The sequence below is a fragment of the Anoplopoma fimbria genome, chromosome 11, assembly GCF_027596085.1.
Source record: "Anoplopoma fimbria isolate UVic2021 breed Golden Eagle Sablefish chromosome 11, Afim_UVic_2022, whole genome shotgun sequence".
NCBI classification, from domain to species: domain Eukaryota; kingdom Metazoa; phylum Chordata; class Actinopteri; order Perciformes; family Anoplopomatidae; genus Anoplopoma; species Anoplopoma fimbria.
The window spans coordinates 13208687-13231005 of NC_072459.1; the positions used below are offsets into that span (position 1 = coordinate 13208687).

The 22319-nt window shown below is 38.6% G+C and overlaps 1 protein-coding gene across 1 annotated transcript; it reads right to left on the minus strand.

Moving 5' to 3' along the window:
* Positions 1-4784: 4784 nt before the first annotated feature.
* LOC129098852 (myosin heavy chain, fast skeletal muscle) lies at positions 4785-16739 on the minus strand. Its single transcript, XM_054607972.1, has 39 exons — positions 16521-16739; positions 16197-16340; positions 15953-16109; positions 15833-15860; positions 15625-15736; positions 15451-15543; positions 15298-15361; positions 15088-15186; positions 14904-15007; positions 14686-14824; positions 13446-13564; positions 13211-13360; positions 12950-13120; positions 12554-12860; positions 12349-12416; positions 12164-12251; positions 11952-12069; positions 11741-11864; positions 11506-11642; positions 11162-11417; positions 10759-11001; positions 10474-10650; positions 10229-10374; positions 10025-10115; positions 9526-9915; positions 9253-9379; positions 8865-8983; positions 8321-8517; positions 8020-8203; positions 7775-7940; positions 7551-7675; positions 7090-7398; positions 6800-7003; positions 6588-6713; positions 6308-6478; positions 6123-6227; positions 5390-5485; positions 5163-5294; positions 4785-4805 (listed from the first exon to the last, which is right to left on the minus strand). Exons 1-39 carry the CDS (start codon positions 16737-16739, stop codon positions 4785-4787), a joined length of 5826 nt encoding a protein of 1941 aa, XP_054463947.1.
* Positions 16740-22319: the final 5580 nt, after the last annotated feature.

The window sequence follows — 22319 nt, forward strand, 5'->3', positions numbered from 1 at the left end:
TTCATATGATATCTCCCAAGGTCTAGATTCTGAAATGTTCTTCAACCTCTTGGCCAACACTCATAGCCAACGGCTCGACGACCAGCGAGTGTCTCTGCCGTCATTACCAGGATTAAAAAACGAAAATGCCACACCTGTAGGAGGGGATTCAAGCTACTTGTGTTACATGGTCTCTAAAGTCCAGGTTAGAACTTCCTGTTATCAAAGAACAAAACATTTTACATTTTTAACAGCAATTAATGAAAGAACCAAAATACTGTGTTGACTGTGGCTTTAAATGTTGCACAAATATGAATCAAGATTGTGGTCAAAATATTGCACAAATGAGATGTAATCAGAATAAGAAGTACTTCATGATACCAGGGAGGAAATTGCTATGTTACAGTTGCTCATATATATTAGCATAAAGACATATCAGAAAAATTGAAATAAAGGACTATGTAAAATACAGATGATGTACATATTACTACAATATATAGCACAGTGTACCTAAGTGTATAAAAAATGCTAAGAAGTGGAATGTAATAAGTGTGTTAAATACAAATGCAAAAATAGTATAAATAGGAACAATATAAGAATGCTTCTTAAAATGTATAGTTTAAATGCAGTATTAATGGCAGAGTATTGAACAGTTGAATTATTGTAGACTTTGTTGCACATTTTTTGCACATAAGAGTAATAAGTTGTTTTGTGGCTAAGATTCCTATAAACACACTCTTACATGAAGTCGTTATTTGTTCAATGCAATGTGGAACTTTATGGGTCAAAAGTGGGCCTCCTGATCAAAAATACTGAGAAGTGCTGGCTTAATGCATTTCAGGGTTCCAGAATGGACGAGCAAAGGTGCTCTTTACCTCAACTTCAAACCCCGATAACCCCTTTGATTTCATCAAAAAAGGATACATCTGCATCTGGTTCAGGCCCTCCACGTTCAGCCTCATTCAGCCCCGGCTCAGACAGAGAACAACCAGAGACTAAAGATAAAGAAACTCAAAAACAGGTATATGCTCAAGTCACTGCTATCAGGTTTAACCCAAAAGGTACATTACATTTATTTACTAAAACAAAGAGGTCTTGGATCTTCAATCTGAACGCCCATTTGTTTTTGACTGTAATTTATACTCTAGATAATTTATTTACTGACCTTAATATGTACTGTACACTTTTTTCCATCTAGGCCTTGACTCTAGCTGAAGAGGAAGGTTTTCTTTCCTTAATGAGTCATTCCCAGCGTGGGCGAATGGATGACCAGCGATGTGTCTTGACTGTCAGTCCCCAGTCCACACCCAAACACAAACCCAGTCAGAGCACTGTGCCCAAAGGTTAGAATAATATGTTTGCCTTCCTGTTTTTATTCTTGTATTTGATATTTTTTTGCAATGATCATTTAATTGCGCATTAATTGATTGCGTATTTTACCTTAAAACTAACGTGTCTCTTTTTTCACCGTCCCAGGTCCAGATTCTGAAAACTTCTTCAGCCTGCTGGCCAACTCTCAGGGCCGACGGCTTGATGACCAGCGAGTCTGCCTTCCTTCGTTGCCAGGAATACAGAATGGAGGCACCACATCAATATCAACTGCTGCAGAGAGAGATGCAAGCTACTTGTGCTACATGGTCTCCAAAGTTCAGGTTGGTCCGATACACAGAATGGTGTAAAGATACATTGTGAAACCATTATGATTTTTTTTTTGCAGGTTTAGATTATATGAAACTGATTTGATCCAACATTACAACTACAAGTCCTATTTTTCTCCCACAGGGCTCAAGGATGGATGAACAGAGGTGTTCTGCACCCCATATTTTCCAAAATCTGGGCACCCCATTTACTCAACGTAAAGAGCATCTCAGAGCAGACGCATCTAATAAACCCCCCCAAAGGTCTTCCTCCTTAAACCGTGCCAAACCCGAACAACATCGGCAGGTGAGACGTCATGCTGCAAAATAAACAGCTTATAGTTTTGCAAACACATCTACTCTCCCGTCATTGTATATTTATTAAAATAAGATATTAAAATCACATCAGTGATTGATAGGGAGGCCCATTCTTCACAATCTTTTGAATGTGCTTGTTTCATTTCGTCCTCTGATTTTTTTTCCAGTGGCAGCCTCTATTTTCTAAGTTGTCTGTAAGTTGTCCCACTTCTCATTGCCTTTCTTTCTTTAAATCTTTATTAGGAGAAATCTCCAGCTGAACAAGAGCAGTTCTTTAAAATGATGAGTCATGCACAAGGCAGACGTATGGAAGAGCAACGTTGCTCTTTACAAAGTACACCTGCCACACCCACACACAATGGAAGCGCTTTAAATAGCGTACCCACAGGTCAGAATAACACACAAGGAAAGGTCAAGTACATGTTCTCTGCCTCTGAGACGTCACAGAAATAACTTTAATCTTTCCGTAACAGGTGCAGACGCTGACGCATTCTTCAAAATCATTGCCTCCAGTCAGGGACGGAGGCTAGACGATCAGCGTGTTTCACTACCTACCCTCCCGGGGATAAGTGGGAATTCTACAAGAAATGAAAATGGTAGAAATGCTGGAATCCCAGTAAGTTACACAACATTTACATTATAAGTGGTACAAGCATAAGGAATATGGCCAATTGTTGCTAAATTTAGTTCCTTGTAATTTTTATGTCACACTCCCACACGATGAATAGCTGAGCTAAAAAGATTTGGAACATTTCATATATGGAGCATATTACTGTATTAGCATCTCTGTATTTGATGTAAATCAGGAAAGTGTGTTGAGATGGAATTATTTGCTTAATTAAACTAGCCTCATACCCACAATTATTATGATTCTATAAATCAAAATGGAGTACTTGACAGCTCAATTGCCTTTTGTTTTTATTTCTCTTCTGCAAGGCTTCTCCACTACATGTCACTATGACTGGAAGTACACCAACAACATCAAGGAAGGACTGTTCCAGACCTACCTCACCATCTCGAACCTCAGAACCTTGCTCCCCCAGAGCCGTACCCAAATCTACTTCATTTACCCCTGAGACAGAATATCAGAAAAGGCTAAATTCCCCGGCACAGGTGACTTGTTCATTGATATTCTTTTAAATTTGATTATGCTTATAGGGACATATAACGTTACGTCAGTAGATTGCATGCATTTACCAACATTTTTGTTCTGTAATGACTTGTGTGAGTCTATAATTTGAATTACCATACCCTACCACAGTTAAGTGTTTCAGTTAGGGTGGAAGTGATGCTCCTTTCCTAGATTCCCATGTGTGAGTTTTGCTTATTAGGTGTTCATCTTGCTGCTTTCAGTGATTGAACTGTTCGGTGTGTGTCCAATAATGAATGTACAAAACAGCTAAACAAGCATCGCTGAATGACTTTGTGTAGAACAATGTCACGCTATTTCTTCACAGGTGACAGTGAGGGTGTCCATGAGCTTCACACCAGAGCAGGTAAGCTGTGTCACGGCTTGGGTAAATTGTGAGCTTATTGCTTGATATTGTCTTGATAAAAGATGCCTTTCTTCATCTGTGCTTATCTGTCAAAGGGACAGAAGAATATCAACCAACCATGTACGTTCCCAGAAGTCTTCCTCACTCTAGGAGCCCCCGGAGATAACCTTGTGATCCCTCTGACCCCAGGACCTGGCCTGCCCTTGTCCTTCAACTTAAACCTTGTCGCAAAAGAAGATGTCAAGTCCAGGCAATGCTCTCCAAGCCATGCAAGTCCAAGCAAAGCCCACTCAAGGCCGTCATCTCCCAACCAACATGAAGAGGGGAGCATGACCAGCCCCATCAGTCCAGATGAAGACTGCTTCTCTCTGATTGAGAGGGTTCACACAGCCCAGATGCAGAAGAGTATGGATCAAGGCGGACATAAATGCAAAGGGGATCCTGGAAAGGGGAGGGAAAAGGCAGTGCAAGGAAAGGGAAAGGGGAGTGGAAAGAAAGATAAGAAGGATGGTGGAAATAAACACTAGTGGGGTATGCGACTTTGTAAATTATCTTTTGAGGAAAGCAAGAGAGATGAATGTAAGGTGTCAGTAATTGGTTAGGAAAATTATTGATTGAACAATGTTTATAAAATTGTATCCGTAGTTTTCATTTGCCCACACTAATTAGAAGCTCTTGCTGTAGTACAACTCAAGTTTATTGTTTTTATTTTCAGAACTGGGTAGGTTATTTTTTGTTGAGGCAGTTTTAATTTAATTTAATTATTTGCTGGTTAAATGTTACGTATACATATGCAAATGGTCTTTTTTGTTTCAAACTTAGTGGTGAGGGTATGAACTATTTGCTGTGCTTTTTCAAATGTAAATGCAATGTATGCAGTTAAAGAGAATGCAGTTTTAGCCGCAAAGAGAGAAATTGAAGGTAGGTTGGAATTAAACCCATTACTCTCCCAAACAATAAAAAAGGAAATTAAACCTGATCGCTAGTTCATGTTTGCTCTTGATTATTTGAAACACATGATTCATCCTAGAGCCTACGTGTAACATTTGACATAATTACAGAGCTATTAATTCACTACAACATCAGACACAACCCATGATGAACAAGATATGTAACATTTGATCATTATGAGCAATAATTTGCCAGTTTGGTCTTCATATTGACATAAAGGGTTTGGTTTCATGTAACTGTTATATATAGTAGGTAAGCTAAGTTTGACTATGACAAACAAGAAGTAAAAAGAAAACACAACACTTGAGACATGTTTACCATGTATTGAAAATTTACAGAAGAACAGTTTAAGAGGCTCATATTGTTTGAACTCTGTTAAAATTCCTCAGCTGGGTCTTGTGTTTCATTCAGCAGAGTCACTTCCCTGAAAGTAAGAAAGAGAATTAGTTACTTGTGGGCAGTGTTTTTAGGAATGTATTCAGTATGTATTGATGGAAAATGGCAAACAATGCAACAATACACAGAATGACAAAACTAGAGTTAAGGATATTAATCAGCAATATGGGTAGAGATAAAATAATGGATATATAGAAGAATAATATGCACATGGGAATCCATGACACCTATGAAGAGAATGAAAAAGTATGTAATGATTTGGGTACAATATAAGCTGTGGTATTGATTTACACTGTCAATGGTAAAAGTACACAGCATCAAATAATTGAACTGACTCCTTGTATCAACACGATTGGAACTGTGATCATGCAAACAACCAGGATACCTTTCCAACATCACGGCTCTTGACTCTCAGCTTGTTGACTTGGGACTCAGCGATGTCAGCACGCTCCTGAGCTTCCTCCAGCTCATGCTGGACCTTTCTCAGCCTGGACATGTGAGTGTTGGCCTGCTCCTCCTGTGAAATGTTTAAGAGTATTATTCATTTGTTGCTAATGGTGATATCATGATTAATTCCACTGCATGATAAGTCACATTATCTATTTGACTCACAGCCTCCTCAGCTTGTCTCTTGTAAGCCTTGACTTTGAGCTGCAGCTTGTCCACCAGATCCTGAAGTCTGGTCACATTCTTCTTGTCCTCCTCAGTCTGTTCAAATAAATAATTGTCACTTATTAAGTGTGAAGGCAAAATCATTAAGTAAAAAAAGCCAAGTGGAACATTACAATGTTATTTTACAACATATTGATATTATGTATTTAAGTATACATTGTGATGTTGTTGCTAGTCAATTATACAATTTGGTAGTTTTACCAATAATAATCATGGTTTATAAAGGGTACCATATCATTTCTATGTAAAATTTGAAAGGCCCTGCTCAACCATAGTCCACCCACACAGGTGTGTTTACTTTTGTTGCCTTATTAGTGTTGTGTTTGATTCACATCTCCTCAACCCCTTTTTTTTTTATTTAGGGCGGGGCAATTGGGCATGTAGTGTAGTGTTATTGGGTTTAATTCCCAGCATAGCTTCACCCTACTTATACCTGACTAGTGGTCTAAACAGGCAGGGTAACTGGAAACATACTTGGGTGTGCCGAGTCTTTAATATGCAAATAAATGTTGTGGAGTAAAAAGTACAATGTATGCCTCTAATGTGTTATTGACTAGAAGTGTAAAGTAGCATAAATAGTACCTGAAAATTGTATTTATGTACAGAACTTGAGCAAATGCACTTTCCATCACTGTTATAAGTGAGTAGTCGTTTTAAATTAAATTAAATTTACCTGGTATGTCAGCTCCTTCACTCTCCTCTCATATTTGCGGACACCTTTCACAGCATCAGCTCCACGTCTCTGCTCGGCTTCAACCTCAGCCTCCAGCTCACGCACCTGTAACATGAGGATATAAATAATAAATAAAGATTTTCTTTTCTTCAGCCGACCTGTGAGCATTTTTATACAGTACATACCCTGGACTCCAGTTTCTGAAGCTGCTTCTTGCCACCCTTCATGGCGAGGTTCTCAGCCTCATCCAGACGATGCTGCAGGTCCTTGACTGTGACCTCCAGGTTCTTCTTCATCCTCTCCAAGTGAGCACTGGTGTCCTGCTCCTTCTTCAGCTCCTCTGCCATCATGGCAGCCTGAAATTATACAATAGTCTCTGATTCTTTCATAATCTATAATAAAAAATGTCAGTACATGGAGGTAGAACAAAAACATTACACAGGTGAGTTAGAGAGGTAAACTCACATCAGTGATAGCCTTTTTGGCTTTCTCCTCAGCATTTCTTGCTTCCTGAACTGAATCATCCACTTCGCCCTGAACCTGGACAAGGTCAGACTCCAGCTTCTTCTTGGTGTTCAGAAGACTGGTGTTCTGAATGTAAAAAAAAATCATGTTTAATATGATGTTTGTAATATATTTTCAAAATACTAGTTTCTTGTGAACTATTGAAAACAAACCTGAGAGTGAAGCAGTCCCACACGCTCACTAGCATCAACCAACTCCTGCTCAGCCACTTTACGTCCTCTCTCTGTCTGCTCCAGAGCGGCTCTCAGCTCCTCAATCTCAGCCAGCATCAGGCCATTTCTGCGCTCCACCATGGCAACTTGCTCCTTCATGTCCTCCTGTCCTCTGATAGCATCATCAAGGTGCAGTTGGGCATCCTGAAAACATAAAAGTGAAGAGTTAATCTTAACTGTTTTTACTCTGGAACCTTTTTTTTGTCATTCAGAAATCCAACCAAACTCACCTTGAGCTGTCCCTGGACGTTCCTCAGTTGTTTCTGGGCCTCAGCGGACTGCCTGTTGGCATGACTCAGCTGAATCTCCATCTCATTCAGGTCTCCCTCCATCTTCTTCTTGATTCTCAGGGCATCATTCCTGCTCCTGACCTCAGCATCGAGAGTGCTCTGCATGGAGTCAATCACCCTCTGGCTGTTCCTCTTGATCTGCTCCATCTCCTCATCCTTCTCTGCCAGCTTCCTGTCAACCTCACCTTTGATCTGGTTGAGCTCAAGTTGAACACGGAGAATCTTGGACTCTTCATGCTCAAGTGTACCCTGCAAGAAAAGTCGGCTAAGTTTAGCGAATATCCACAATGGCTGTGCTGCCATATAACAAATATATTTAAAATAGGTTGAATAACTTAAGGCATAGGGATCATTAAATTAATTGTTGCAATAAATAACAATTGAAAAAGAAATGATGATACCTCAGCTTCCTCAAGTGCAGTCTGAATTTCAACCTTCTCACTTTCTACAGCCTTCTTGGCTTTTTCCAGCTCGTGGATGCTTTTTCCAGTTTCACCAATCTGTTCAGTCAGGTCTGAGATCTCCTCTACAGAGTAAACACCGAAAAAAAGATAAAGAGTCTTACACTCTTCACAACTGGCATTACATTATTATATGATCTTAATGTTGATAATAGTTCACATACGTTGCAGGTTCTTGTTCTCTCTCTTCATGGTCTCCAAATGATCCAGGGCCTCCTCATAAGAGTTCTTCATCTTGAACAGTTCAGTGCTGAGAGAGCGAGCCTCTTTCAGGGATCCTTCCAGCTCTGCCTGGCTCTCCTCATACTTCTGCTTCCATTCTGCCAGGACCTGGAATTATATAGATGAGGAAATATTATGGGTTTTATTTGAAAAAATCTGGTTTTGTTTTTTTGTAACATTGATGTACCTTATCAAAGTTCCTCTGCTTCTTGTCAAGGTTGGCAGCCAGAGCATTAGCCCTCTCCACATCAATCATGAGGTCCTCCACCTCACCCTGCAGCCTCTGCTTGGTCTTCTCCAGAGAGGCACACTTGGAGTTCACAGCCTCAATGGATTCCTCTGCATCCTGAAGACGCTGGGCAAGCTTTTTCCTGTAGTGAGCAGGGAAGGATACATTTTTACTTGCATACTTATAGAAAGAACATTACCTACACTACAATGTATTACTATGTGTTTAATTCATGGAACAGTAGAAGTGGTTCATGTACTTTGCCTCCTCCAGCTCCTCAGTGCGCTGGATAGCATCAGTCTCGTATTTGGATCTCCACTGAGCCACCTCGCTGTTGGCCTTGGACATTCCTCGCTGCAGCTCAGCTTTGGCCTCCTGCTCCTCCTCAAACTGCTCTCTGAGCAGATCACAGTCATGGCGGGATGACTGGACAGCATGGGCCAGGGCGTTCTTGGCCTATAGATTCACCATAATAAGCATGGAAGTCTTCATTAATTCTGTTATCATAGAGTAGTACATACACAGAACATCTTTTCTTAAATAAATTATCCAATTTCCCATTGGGTTTATGAAAAGGTGATTTCATTTTGTTTTTCTGTAGCAGAAATTGAATTAATGTTTTTTTATCAGACCTGTGCTGTCTGATGCATCTAATTCGGTTTACAAAATAAGTAAGTGCATTGCCGTCTTTAGTCCAGTCAAAGCAGTTGTGCCGAGATATCACTGGATATATCATACCTGATAAATAGACTCAAGCACAAATTAATTTTTAAAGTGGAAAATGCAAATATCAGATATTGTACCTTCACTTCCTCCTCAATGTGTCTCTTAAGCTCTTCAATCTGCTGAGTGTAAGCCTGTTTGCCTCTGGTGAGCTGGGAAATAAGAGCTTCCTTCTCCTCAAGCTGGCGAGAAAACTCACCTGTACAAATGAAAGGGAGAAAATTGCTACTTTTATTCCTGAAATATGGCTTGAAAATCTTTAAAAAAAAATGCAAATGGTACCACAACACACAGGTAAAGGAAAGATTATATGGAATTTTCTGCAACTATGACTAATAGGAAGCACAGTGTATCCTTTAAAACACACAAGCCAATCATCATTCTGAAACATTGGAATAAATAATATCTGAACTCAAAAGAGGCACTTATCAATAATGTATTACATGTTTCACATCTTTGAATACACACCGTTCTCTGTTTGCAGTCTTGCCCTCTGCGCACTCAAGTCATTTAGCTGGCGAACGTTCTCGTCATTTTTACACTTGATTTCACTTAATTGGTCTTCAAGAGTTCGGGACATTTTCTCCAGATTTCCCTGTAATAGGCAGGAAATTGACATGACTCAAATGCAGAGAACATTGAACCTACTGATCAGTTGTCAGTGTTTATTCTCTACTTTCATCATTTGGATATTTTCTGAAATCTTATGTAATTGCAATTATTCTGAAAATGAGTGCATACCTTTGCTTTGGCAACAGTCTCCATGTTGCTTGAGAGGTCATCAATCTCCATCTTGTACTCGCTCTTCTCCTTCTCCAGCTTCTGCTTGACACGCTGGAGGTTGTCGATCTGCTCTCCCAGCTCTGCAACACTGTCAGCCTGCTTCTTGCGGAGAGCTGCTGAGGTGGCTTCATGCTGCAGGGTTGACTCTTCAAGATCCCGACGCAGCTTCTGGAACTCAGCCTCCCGCTTCTTGTTCATCTCAATCTGAGCTGCTGTTGCTCCACCAGCTTCCTCGAGCCTCTCACTGATCTCCTCGAGCTCCCTGGAGAGGTCAGCCCTCTGCTTCTCTACTTTAGCCCGAGCAGCCCTCTCAGCCTCAATCTCTTCCTCCAGCTCCTCAATACGAGCCTAGATTTGATGGTACAGTAGTGTTATCAAGAGGGCTTTATTCACTTGAATATACTTCACATGTTGTTTTTTTAATAACCGACTATAATATTCATGTAAATTACATTACCTGGAGTTCTTTGATCTTCTTCTGAAGCTGAGCACCAAGAGACTGTTCATCCTCAATCTTGCTGAGGAGCTGGCTGGTCTCAAAGTCCTTCCTGGAAGAAGGGAACAGAAACATTTTATTATGTTAAAGATGACCCAGAATCAATATGTTGCATCATGGCAATTGTAAAACATAAAGTTTAAAAAAATTATAATAATAACTTACTTCTTGATTTTCTCGTCAGATTGCTGCTTGTCGTTCTCCAGATCCATTATGGATTCCTGGGCCAGTTTCAGATCTCCCTCAAGCTTCCTTTTGGCTCTCTCAAGGTCCATGCGAAGCTTCTTCTCTTGCTCCAGTGATCCCTCAAGCTTTTGAGATAAAGTGTTGTGTATTTGTACAATGCAATATCAATCCTAAGACTCAAACTGTTTAATACTTTAATAACTTTGAAAGCAATGTTTTCTTACATCATCCACTTGCTGTTCCAGCTTTGTCTTGGCCTTGCTCAGAGTGTTGACTTTGTCTTCCTCTGCCTGGAGATCATCAAGTGTTTGCTGGTGGGCCTCTTGGAGGGCTTTCTTCTCCTTGGTTAACTTGGCAATGGACTCATCTTGAGATGCCATCTCCTCTGTCAGGTTTTTCACCTGAAAAAGGGATGAAGGATGTATTTTAGTATAACTTAACTTATATGCATATGTGATTCTGTAGAAATATTTCATCATTTTGTATCAGTGAACAGTGAATATGTGAACCTTGTTTTCCGTGGCATGTTTCTCCTTCTCCACTTTAGCCAAGGTGAGCTCCAAGTCATCAATGTCTTTCTTCAGTTCAGAGCATTCATCCTCCAGCTTCCGCTTCTTAGCAGTCAGCTCGGCATTCATTTCCTCTTCATCCTCCAGTCTCTCAGTTGTCTCTTTGAGTTTGGCCTCAAGCTGGATTTTGCTCTTAATGAGCCCTTCACACCTTTCCTCAGCATCTGAGAGGTTCTCACCTTCCTATAGTTTGAACATATACATGATATTATTTTGAGTGAAACAAAAATTATGTTAAGTGGGTTGCTTTCGTAAAGCAAAAAGCTTGACTGTTTGACTGAAGATCTGACTGCCATGGTTATTTGTTTACCAAACAGACCATGATGTCAAGTATTCTACTCACAGATGCCACTTGTAGTTGCAGGTCATTCTTTTCCTGCAGCAGGGAAACCATCTTCTCCTCCAGTTCCTTCTTCTTGGCCAGTGCAGTAGCCAGGTCTGTTTTCATTTTATCATAGTTCTCCTTCATCTGTTGCAGCTCCTTCTCAGTCTCAGCACTCTTCAGAAGAGGCTTGATCTTGAAGTACAGATGCATCCATGGCCAGTTCTTCACATTCATGAAGGATCGGATGTTGTATTGGACGGTGAAGATTGCATCTCTAATGAGATAACATAAAAATGTATTTTGGTAAACACCACACAGGAATTTAAGTTAATTTCATAAAGTATGTTTTATGAGAATCCTACCTCCTCTCCATCATCTTAAGAAACTCCTTCCTCATGAGGAAACCTCTGCAGCGAGCCTGAGTCATGGTCACCAGCGTAGCCAGTTTGTCATCTCTCATCTCCTCCAGGGTACCCAGCAGACCAGCTTTGAAGAACACCTATGTTTGCAAGTGAAGGAAACTAGTCATTGGCAAACATGGATAAACAGGGCAACTGCATTAGTGAAAGTCTGTTAATATTGTCCATAAGAATTTACCTTTGTGTGCCCAAACTTGTATTGAGTGTGGTCCACATCAATGGAGCCCAGCAGCTTCTCTGCAGCTTTTTTGTTGTCAATGAACTGTCCCTCAGGGATGACACTAGCATTCAATACTTTGTATCTGCAAGAAAAAAAACAATAGTGTTACTTATATTGACCTCATTCCTCAGCCCCATGTATCACTTGAATTACTTCTACAGCCATTTACCTCTGCTTAAAGTCACCGTAGAGGATTCTGCTGGGGAAACCCTTTCTGCAGATCCTAATGCCTTCCAGCACACCGTTACACCTCAGCTGGTGGATGACCAAGTGGTTCTCCATAAGACCTGCACATTGTACAAAATAAGATAGTGTTCTAAGCATTTTTGTTATTCTATTTTCCTCCCAAAATTACAATACAACAATACCAAAAGATCAAACCTGGGGTCTTTGATTCATTAGGAATCAGGCAGCGCACAAAATGAGGATGAGTGCTCCTCAAGTTGGTCATTAGCTTGCCCAAGTTCTCCTGTGAGGAAACATATTACAATTCAAACAAAAGTCAACTCTAAACGTGAACCAGTAAGCTTTATTTGGATCATGACTTTTTTGGATGTTAAATGTACCCTGAAAAGAGCAGACACAGTCTGGAAGGAACCACCCTTCTTCTTTCCACCACCCTTCTTGCCACCATCTGCATTTTAAAACATAGTGCCAGCAAATAAATAACTCTTCATTCATTATTCAGGTTTATTTCCTAAAAGAACCGACACGCTTAAATTAAATCAGGAATTGAATTGCCATGCAGGAGTTACAGTAATAGCTTCTTACCATCAGGGCCACCATGAGCAGCATACAGTAATGCCAGCAGTTTGTTTGCAGATTTCTGGTAGAGCTGAATAACTGATTCATTCAGTGGGTCCTTGTTCTTGTCCAGCCAGCCAGTGATATTGTAGTCCACTGTACCAGCATAGTGAACCAGAGCGAAGTGAGCTTCAGCCTTGCCCTTTGCAGGCTTTGGCTTCTCAAAGGCCTTGGTCTTGCCAAGATGCTGATCATGCAGCTTGTTCTTGAAAGATGTGTCTGTAGCCTTGGGGAACATGCACTCCTCTTCAAGGATGGAGAAGATGCCCATTGGCTGAAGAGAAATTTTGTCATATAAGAATCAATAATTTAGCACACACTCAGAAAACATTAATTAAGTTCTACCTGGCAGATTTGTCTTACCTTCTCGATAAGCTCAATACAGGCAGCCAAGTCCATACCGAAGTCAATGAACTCCCAATCAATGCCTTCCTTCTTATACTCCTCTTGCTCCAGGACAAACATGTGGTGGTTGAAGAACTGTTGCAGTTTCTCATTGGTGAAGTTGATGCAGAGTTGCTCCAAGCTGTTGTACTACAGTATACAGGGAGATAATCAATCAATCAAACAGACATTTAATGTTCATTCTCTATATCATCACTACTTATGTGTTTTGTAACTTACATCAAAGATCTCAAATCCAGCGATATCCAACACTCCAATGAAGTACTGTCTTGGCTGCTTTGTGTCCAGCATCTCATTGATACGGATGACCATCCACAAGAACATTTTCTCATAGACGGACTTGCACAGAGCACTGACAGCATTGTTGACCTAGAAATAAGGATTTTAGTGTGGTAGTTTCTTAGAATAGCCTAATAATTTCACATCAAAATGCAAAACATTTTCTTTTTGTTACCTGCGGCACGGTCTGACCTTTGGTCACCATCTCATTTCCGACCTTGACTCTTGGGTAGCACAGAGCTTTCAGCATGTCGGCTGAGTTAAGGCCCATGAGGTAGGCGATTTTATCAGCCTCTGAGTAAAAGAAAAAATGTGAAGAAGTCAAATTTACAGAATTTTACAATATTGTTGTTAAAGTTTAAATTGTAATTCTACAAAAACATTCTACATCACAATTATCTATTGGGTATTTTACTATAAAAGTTCAGTACAGTTCTTTTACAGCAGCATATTGCTACATCACAGTTTGATGGACTTCCTGCTGTGGAGTCACAGTGAAATACACAGATATTTGCTGCGCAATATACTGTAAGATTCCAATTTAATGCAGTAATTTTACAGCAATATACTGCTGTACCGCAGCATTTTAACTGACTGTGAAGTCACAGTTTACAGCTGTTATGCTACTATTATTTAATGTAAAAATGTCACAGTAAGTTGCTGTGAAGGTAATGCAACTAGAAACCAGTAATTTACTCAATAAGCTTCCTGTATAGACAAGACTATGTACTATATTTTTTCTCAACCCATAAAGGAAAACTTAATCCTTAATCCTTGAGTTTTATCAGAATTCAAATTTATAATCACCATATTTGGAGATACATGGTTTTCACTCAACAAGAAGGGTGGGAAAAATTGTAATCTGAAAAGTATCAAGTAACTACAGCCAGTAAAAGTACAACATTTGCCTGTGAGATGTAGTGGAGCAGAAGTATAAAGTATAAAATACATAAAATGGAAAATACTAGTAAAGCAAGACTACCTAGGATTTGTACTTAAGTACAGTACTTGAGTCAATGTACTTAGTTACATTACACCATTGCATGTCTCATGCCTTCATTCGTGCAATGTGTCTGTTTAGAATATATTATCCTTCTGTTTTAGACTGTTCCCATGAAGTGGTAAATCCTTTATCCTTTGTCATGATTAATGCTTTTTTTTGGCACACATGATACTTTAAAATGACACACATCAGAGTGCTGACTGACAGACTTCTTTGTAGGTGAAATATGCTAATTGCATTCCACCAATATAATCCACTGTTGTAGCATTGTGATTAAGTTTTGATTACATTGTTTCATTATACGTTTATGCAAAAAGATGAGGTGTTTGTATTTATAGTTCAACTGCTTAATATCCTTTTATGTGATATACTGTAATCTGATTATGTAATATCACACTATTAATACAATTACCCTCAGTGCCATCGGGTTCCCCCTGCTCCTCGCGCTGCTTTTGCTTGAATTTCATGTTACCATGATGCATCACAGCGCCAGTCAGCTTGTAGATGGCAATCTTCTCTTCGCCAGTGAAGCCCAAGATGTCAATCGCAGTCTGCAATTGATTCACAGCAAATCCATTTTGAAAAAGTTATTCTCATCTGCTGTTATTCTACAAATTACTATCAACTTACATCTGTTGCAATGAACTCATCAACATCATTGATGCTTTTGACAGTGATTTCACCCTGACTGATCATGTGGTAGTCATAGGGGTTGGTGGTGATAAGAAGGGCCTCTGGAAGAAATTTGAAGTAATTAATAAGTGAGAAAATATTGTTATTGTTTTTATTATTTGTTGATTGTCTTATAACGTACCCAGGAGCTCAGGCTTGTGGCCAGTCATCAGCTGATAGAAGATATGGTAGCTCCTCTCAGCAGACAACTGGAAGGTGACACGAGACTTCTCCAGCAGATCTGTGATTTTTTGTTAGATATAAAGAATTGATGATGAATGCGAATCAAAGAATTTTGACACTACATTTGGACAATGTTGTCCACTACAACAGGAAAATAACTAGAACTTACATGTTTCAATATCAGCTGAGGCCAGCTTCGCACTAGCGCCAAAGTGGATTCTGATGAATTTACCCTAAACATTTACCAGAAAATGTCAGTTTGACTCTAGGTAACAATAAGCATAAGAGAGGCAATGTGAAGGTCCATAATATGAATACTTACAAAGCGAGAGGAGTTGTCATTCCTCACAGTTTTGGCATTACCATAGGCCTCTAGTAGAGGGTTGGCTGCAATGATTTGATCTTCCAGCGAACCCTACATAGAGACATTATGAGGCTCAACATAATTCAACAACAATCAACTGCGGCAAAGATTTAAGCAAATAACACATTTTACATGGATTTTGCTAGTTTCTGCTTTCTTCGCTGCACCTCCAACCACTGCAATTGTTGCAAAGTACTGGATGACACGCTTGGTGTTGACAGTCTTTCCGGCACCGGATTCTCCACTGGGGAATTAAAGGATAATCTTTACTTACTTATACTTACGATTAGAAGTCATGAAGTTCCTAAAGAATTGTCTTTACAATTTGTGTTGTACTTACGTGATAAGGACAGACTGGTTCTCACGATCTGAAATATAAGCATTCACACTAAAGTTAGACCTATAGTTCAGATTCTTCTTTGTCCTATCTCCTCAAATTCTATGGTAACTTTGATCTTACCAGTGAGCATGAACTGATAGGCATTATCAGAGATGGAGAAGATGTGGGGTGGAGCCTCAATCCTCTTCTTGCCTCTGTATGCATTGACCACCTGGACATCGTACACAGGAAGCCACTTGTAGGGGTTCACGACGACGCAGAACAGGCCAGAGTAGGTCTGTAGCACCACAGATAGAAACAATAACACATTTGATTCACAGGTTTTACAGATACAAGCGCACTCATTTATGAGATTGAATCTTACGTAGATCATCCATGATGAAAAACGCTCTTTGAGGTTATACAGCACAGCTGGCTCATTGAGATGGGTCATCATGGCCATATCCTCCATTTTATCATACTTGGGTGGATTCATGGGACAGATGTCATCCTCTTTTACAGTGAGAGACTGAATAGGAAATACAATAAAGAAAAAAAGTCTAAGATAGTCACACAGTCTTATACAAAAGTTTAATAAAATTGATCTTTCTCTAAATCTGTGAAGTAAAAAAACTAATATCTTAATGATTTAGAGAACTGCAATTAGTTTGTTTTGGGTCATTTGAGTTGCATGCGTGATTAAACTTACCTTTGATGGCTTATCGTCATATGGCAGAGTCTCAACTGTGACTTTGCCACCCTCTCTTTTGACGAGTTTACCCTTGGTATACATGTTATCAGGATCAACTACAAAGAAGGCTGTTTTGGCATCAAATGGAGTAGTTTGCGCCTCAATCCTCTCCCTCTCTGGTTTTCTGAGGTAAATGGCTGCAGGGCCATAGGCCTCCATCTCTGCGTCTGTGCTCATGATGGCACCTTAAGCGACTGAAAATAAGAAGAGGTCATTCACACCAAATTTCTCTAGTATTTGATAAAATAAATGTTATTATGCTTTTAGTAGGCATTTCAGGTGAGGTATGTTTTGAAATTGTGATCACTTGAAATAAGCTATAATTTACCTCCTTTGCTCCCAACAGAAGATGGAGTCAGCCCTGTTCTTTTTGTTATCCTATTAATAAATGGCCAAGCATGAGTAAATAAATCTTTAAATAAATCTTTAAATAAATCTATAAATCACTAAAATATGCACAAATGATTTTAACTATTTACTGGCATCTCATGTATAGCACTTCAGTTGAAATAAATAAATGATACAAAATGTAATTATTAAATAGTGCTTCTAGGCACAGAGGCAATTAAAGATAAAGGATAAAGGATTATCTTAATTACATAATTGATCAATAACTAATTACACAATACTGATCAATTAAAGCTGATGAACTTACCTGAGATGGAAGCCTTCCAGTTATCAGCTGAGTCCTGAGCAACTCTTTTATAGAGGGAGGATTGTCTCCTCAGTAGGTGTGCCCTGCTCAGTTTGGTCATGCATTCTTGTCATGTTGCTTCTAATCCTGTGACACTGACATTTGCATTGATTGATATTACTTCGCCCTCACAATTGTTGGAGAAGATATTTGTATTGCCAGCAACCAAAGTGATTGGTAAAAAACCTTGTGTTAGTAAAATTATTTAAAATGTTAGTGACTTTTGGACTTTATGTTACATATTTTAGATTTCAAAACATGTGACTTACTTGTTTCATTCACATTTATTAATACAATTACTTACAATACAGTTTATACATGAACTTAAAGTATCAAAGACCAGGATTGATGTGTTTGATTTTTTTTTTTACCCCTAAATATTTTATTATTCTAATGCAATTATTCTAAAACTATGATAGTTTAATTAACATTAATTAATAATTAGTTTGTTAATAAATGTAAAATTAAAACATGGATTTATACTTTTTTCATTTTGGAGAGGCACTCAAACGTCACTGATGTAAAGCTGAAGGACAATCACAAATGTAAAATTTAGTAGTCCAATAAAATAGGGTCAACTATTCCATAAAAAGAGGGTCAAAGCCATTCACTTCAGGGTCACAGTTACATAAAGTATCTTTAGACTTGTGTCTCTTATTGTTGTCTTTTTTTAAAATATATTATTATTATATTATATTATTAATCATTTACGAAAAAAACATTTTGATTATATCTTCATTTCACAGTACAAGTGTGCGTCATCAAATAAGACTCAATCATTTGTAGGTCATTCGTATTGGGCATAGATTAAGTGTTTGTACTTAATACTGTAAAATATATAATATTCATTAACAGGCAGATCTGTCACTTGCTTGTTTCAATAATACAATGCTATTTCCCTAATGATCTTCTGTGTCAGTTATACTAGTCTTACTGGAGTCTGCTATGGCAGGCACAGTCTGTGGTCATGGAGAAGCATTTAAATGTCACTGGTATACAGTTGCAGAATGACTGCACATCTCAGATGTCTGAAATAAATGGAGGCTGAGCACCATTCCATAAAAGCTGAGGAGCTGAGGAGCTGCGGAGCAGTTGCCATCTACACAAGGATGAGACCAAAAATAAGTCCTGTGCCAATAAACAAGATGTTGGAGATTCCAGATCTGCGCACTGATAAAAATATCCTGCTTGAACTTCCTTAAAGAATGAATGCAACTTTTTGCTTCATACTGTATTATTATGTAGATCAAGCAAGACAAGTATTTGTATAAACTATGTAAAATATACATTTGCAAGTTAAGCCAACTTAGTTTTATTGTGTAGATCGAGCAAAGCTAGTATTTTACAATGATTTTAAGCCATATTTCTGATAGTGTTGCTTGAGAAGATAATTATTTCAGACCAAACCTCAAGTTTTTATTAAGATAGTGTTTAATATTGGGACAATTAGACTTACTTCTATTGCACTTACCTTTTCAGTGGTGCAGTGTATAAGAGATATTTAACATTTACATCCGCTCAGATTTTGTTTTGTTTTTTACCATGAATGAAAAGTGTATCCAAGACTGATATAAGAAATAAGTCCAGTAATTTTTTTTTTTTCCAATAACTTAATAATGTTTTTTCAATCTGTATTGTCGAGTGAAGTTGTTTGAATTCCTGTTATATTTGCCTAACCTTCTACCTTCTTCCTAGAAATGGAAATGACCTTGACGTCATAATAACACCTCAATAGGTAGGTGATCTACTGTGCAGACATGTGTCGGCCACAAGTTATTGTGGTAAGGTCAGAGGTCTTCAGACATTTTTTTTTTTTTGACAACTTGTTTCAGCCTTGGTGTGATGCTATTTTTGCACAACAGAGGGGGAGGATTTCGTTGTTTACCAATGGTTTAGCACTGTGCATCATACAAAAATGAGCCTGTTCCTCCATTAGATTCATCTGGTAGCAAACTGTTCATTTTTTAATGCTGGAAGTTTGTAACAGGTGGCTTTTATGTATGTGTTATCTATGTATGTATGTATGTATGTATGTATGTATGTATGTATGTATGTGCTATTTCACCTTAAATGCAGAGGACACGTTGTTGTCACAGGGCCCATTAAACTGTCTCACTGTGAGCTGGATTCAAACCTTGTTAGAGGTCAAAAGTGACTAGGTCAAACTAGGTTTGCCAGTCTTCTGTCTATGTTTTTTTTTATGCTTCAGTATGATAGTTATAACATTTTTAAAGGACACAATTATACAATAAGAAATAAAATAATTTCACTATGCAGAGTTGTTTCTGTTCCACCAGTGAAAATGCCATCATAGCTGCAGGAAAACTCTGAACTGCTTAATTGCAGCATCAGGGTCCTACCTTACATTTTGATCTAGTTTAATAATTAAATTATTCCTTTACAGTTTACTTTCTATTTACTTGCTGGGGATAGTTTCAGCTTGCCTCTGCTTACACAACCTACATTTTTGAAGATTTTGATGATTTTGTTTTTGCAAATTACATCACTTATTGTTCAAATTCAAATTGTGCATGTGTGGACCACATGTTAGCATTTGAATATATATACATATTTTGCATTATTACTGCAAGTTCTTAATTAGTAGTAGGAGACAAATTGTCCAGACTTAGTCTCCTTTGTATGTCCTTGAGTCTAGTAGATGTTTTAGATGAGCCTCTACACTATGTCCTTGAACTCAAATGTGACATGCCTAATGCGTCTGGCAAGGAGGAGCCTGAGAAGGTTTAAAAGAGAGTGAGACTCCTCAATGACTGGGTAGTAACACAGAGAGAACCAAAGGCTGTGCGTGTTAAGCTCTGTCTCTCTTTTTCTTTGCTTGATTTGTTTCATGCTTTCAGAATAAAAGTCACAGTCAAACCAGGGGAGGATCTCTAGCGTGCTTACTTTTTTGGTTGAGTTTTCAGGATTCATGTAATTGACATCTGAGCTCAACAGTCTAACATGAAATGCAATGATTTGTGAAGAGTTAAGGAATTACTAGGAGGGAAAATAAAGTTGGAGCAGTTAAGCCTTACAGTAAAGCTAACTGTGTGTGCTCCAGTGACATATAAAAGACCTTTATAACGAAATGTTAATTAGCATGTTGTAACCAAAGTTTTCTTTACGTTCAAATTATATTGATTGTTGTCATTTGATTTGTTATCTTTCATATGTAAGCACAGTGGTTAACTGATTCTATTCTTGGGAACCATATACAATTGTGTTTTTGATCATGAAAAAATCTGGCTTAAATTTAGGCTGCTGTATAGAAACACCTTAACAGCTATGTTATGATTGAGACATGAGACAATATTAAACAGTAGTCAGCATTTCATTGTAGCATGACAAAACAGTCATTGATTAAAGAAATACACACCGATATGTTGAATGGTCATGTGATACTCTCTTTGTCATTCTAAACATAGGAAGCTGTCTATATATCACATGCCTTGTTGGCGACTCCCCTGCAGTTGCCAATAAGTACAACAAAGTCAAACTCAACCCCTAAATATATCTATATAAATATCTTGTAAGACAAATGGACAACCAGTTAGCCTGCAGTGTCCACATAAATAGCATCTGCTCCAAAGTCCAAGAACACCTGTGCTTTCTGTGTGTTTGGTGCCAAAAAGGCAGAGGCACCTTTACCATTCTTTTAATTAATTATTCCTGGTTGATACTTACTGTATACAGTATTCTGTTACATTCATGTCCTTCAAATTATTATTATATTCCTTTATTGATCCCCATGGGGGAAATTCAACTGTTGCAGCAGCAACTACACAGACACAGACAATAAATACACATACTATACAACAAAATAAAGATAGAACAAAAATAAGAAATAAGAATAAAAATAAAAATAAAAATAAAAATAAAAATAAAAAAAAAAAATAAAAATAAAAATGTACAGTATATCCACATGGGGGGGTCTCCGCTGTTGTTGTACAGTCTGATGGCAGTGGGCACAAATGAGCGTCTGAAGCGCTCCGTCCTGCTCTTTGGCAGAATCAGCCGATGGATGAAAGAGCTGCCCAGCAGCCACAGTTCCTCATGGAGAGGGTGAGAGGGATTGTCCAGGATGGCTCCGAGTTTGGCCTTCATCCTCCTCTCACCCACTGACTGTCCAGTTCCAGACCCACCACAGAGCTGGCTTTCCTCACCAGCTTATTAAGTTTGTTGGCATCTCCAGTCCTGATGCCACCACCCCAGCACGCTACAGCGAAGAAGAGGGCGCTGGCTACCACAGACTGGTAGAATGCCTTGAGCAGTTTATTGCACACATTGAAGGACCTCAGCCTCCTTAGGAAGAACAGCCTGCTCTGTCCTTTCCTGTAGAGGGCATCAGTGTTGTGTGTCCAGTCCAGTTTATTGTTTATCTGCACCCCAAGGTACTTGTAGGAAATTGCACTTTTGCAAGTTGCTGCACCAAATAGATAAATAAATACATAAATAAATAAATCACCTCACTCTTCACAAACTGTATTATGTAAAGGGAAATCTTTATTAAATCAAATTTAATGAAGTGGCACATCCTATTTGCACAATTGTTATAAGTCTGAACAAACAGTCCTGTAGAATTTTTGTTTTCTTACTTTAATCTTTCACAGAAATCATTGTATGGTAGATTTTTTTTCTCTCATACTAAACCTGGTCCTATGTTCAAGTTCAACTGTGCATTGAGTTCAGCTTTGGAACAAAAAATAAGGAAGGCAGAGTACAGTCAAGAAAAAATCATATTATTCATATCACAATAGGTTGATGTTTTATGAACTCTCTCAAAGGTTGTCCCCCAGATGTTGTCTCGACTCCATTCTCACAGCATTTTCAGAATGCTAAGAAATTAAGAAAAATAAGAAATTAAGTTTTCAAATCACACTGCAAGCCTTGAGTCAACTGCCATTTCATTTCATGTTTATGAATGGGCCCTGTTGGCAAAAAGAAGGAATGGTCATAAATTTAGAGTGAGGATCTCTATTAATTTATTCTGACTGTGGCCTCTCTTAACACAGCCAAGCAACAGGAGAGTACTTGAATACTTGCAATGGTTTTGAATTTATAGT

Bases quoted from the DNA above. Each gene is read 5' to 3' on its own strand.
- LOC129098852 (XM_054607972.1), bottom strand. From the start codon at position 16,739: ATGAGCACAGACGCAGAGATGGAGGCCTATGGCCCTGCAGCCATTTAC. The intron at 12,070-12,163 runs GTTTGATCTTTT...TACAATGTGCAG, and splicing joins TAATGAATCAAAGACCCCAG to GTCTTATGGAGAACCACTTG. The intron at 8,984-9,252 runs GTGTGTATTCAA...TCATTTGTACAG, and splicing joins AAGACTGCAAACAGAGAACG to GTGAGTTTTCTCGCCAGCTT.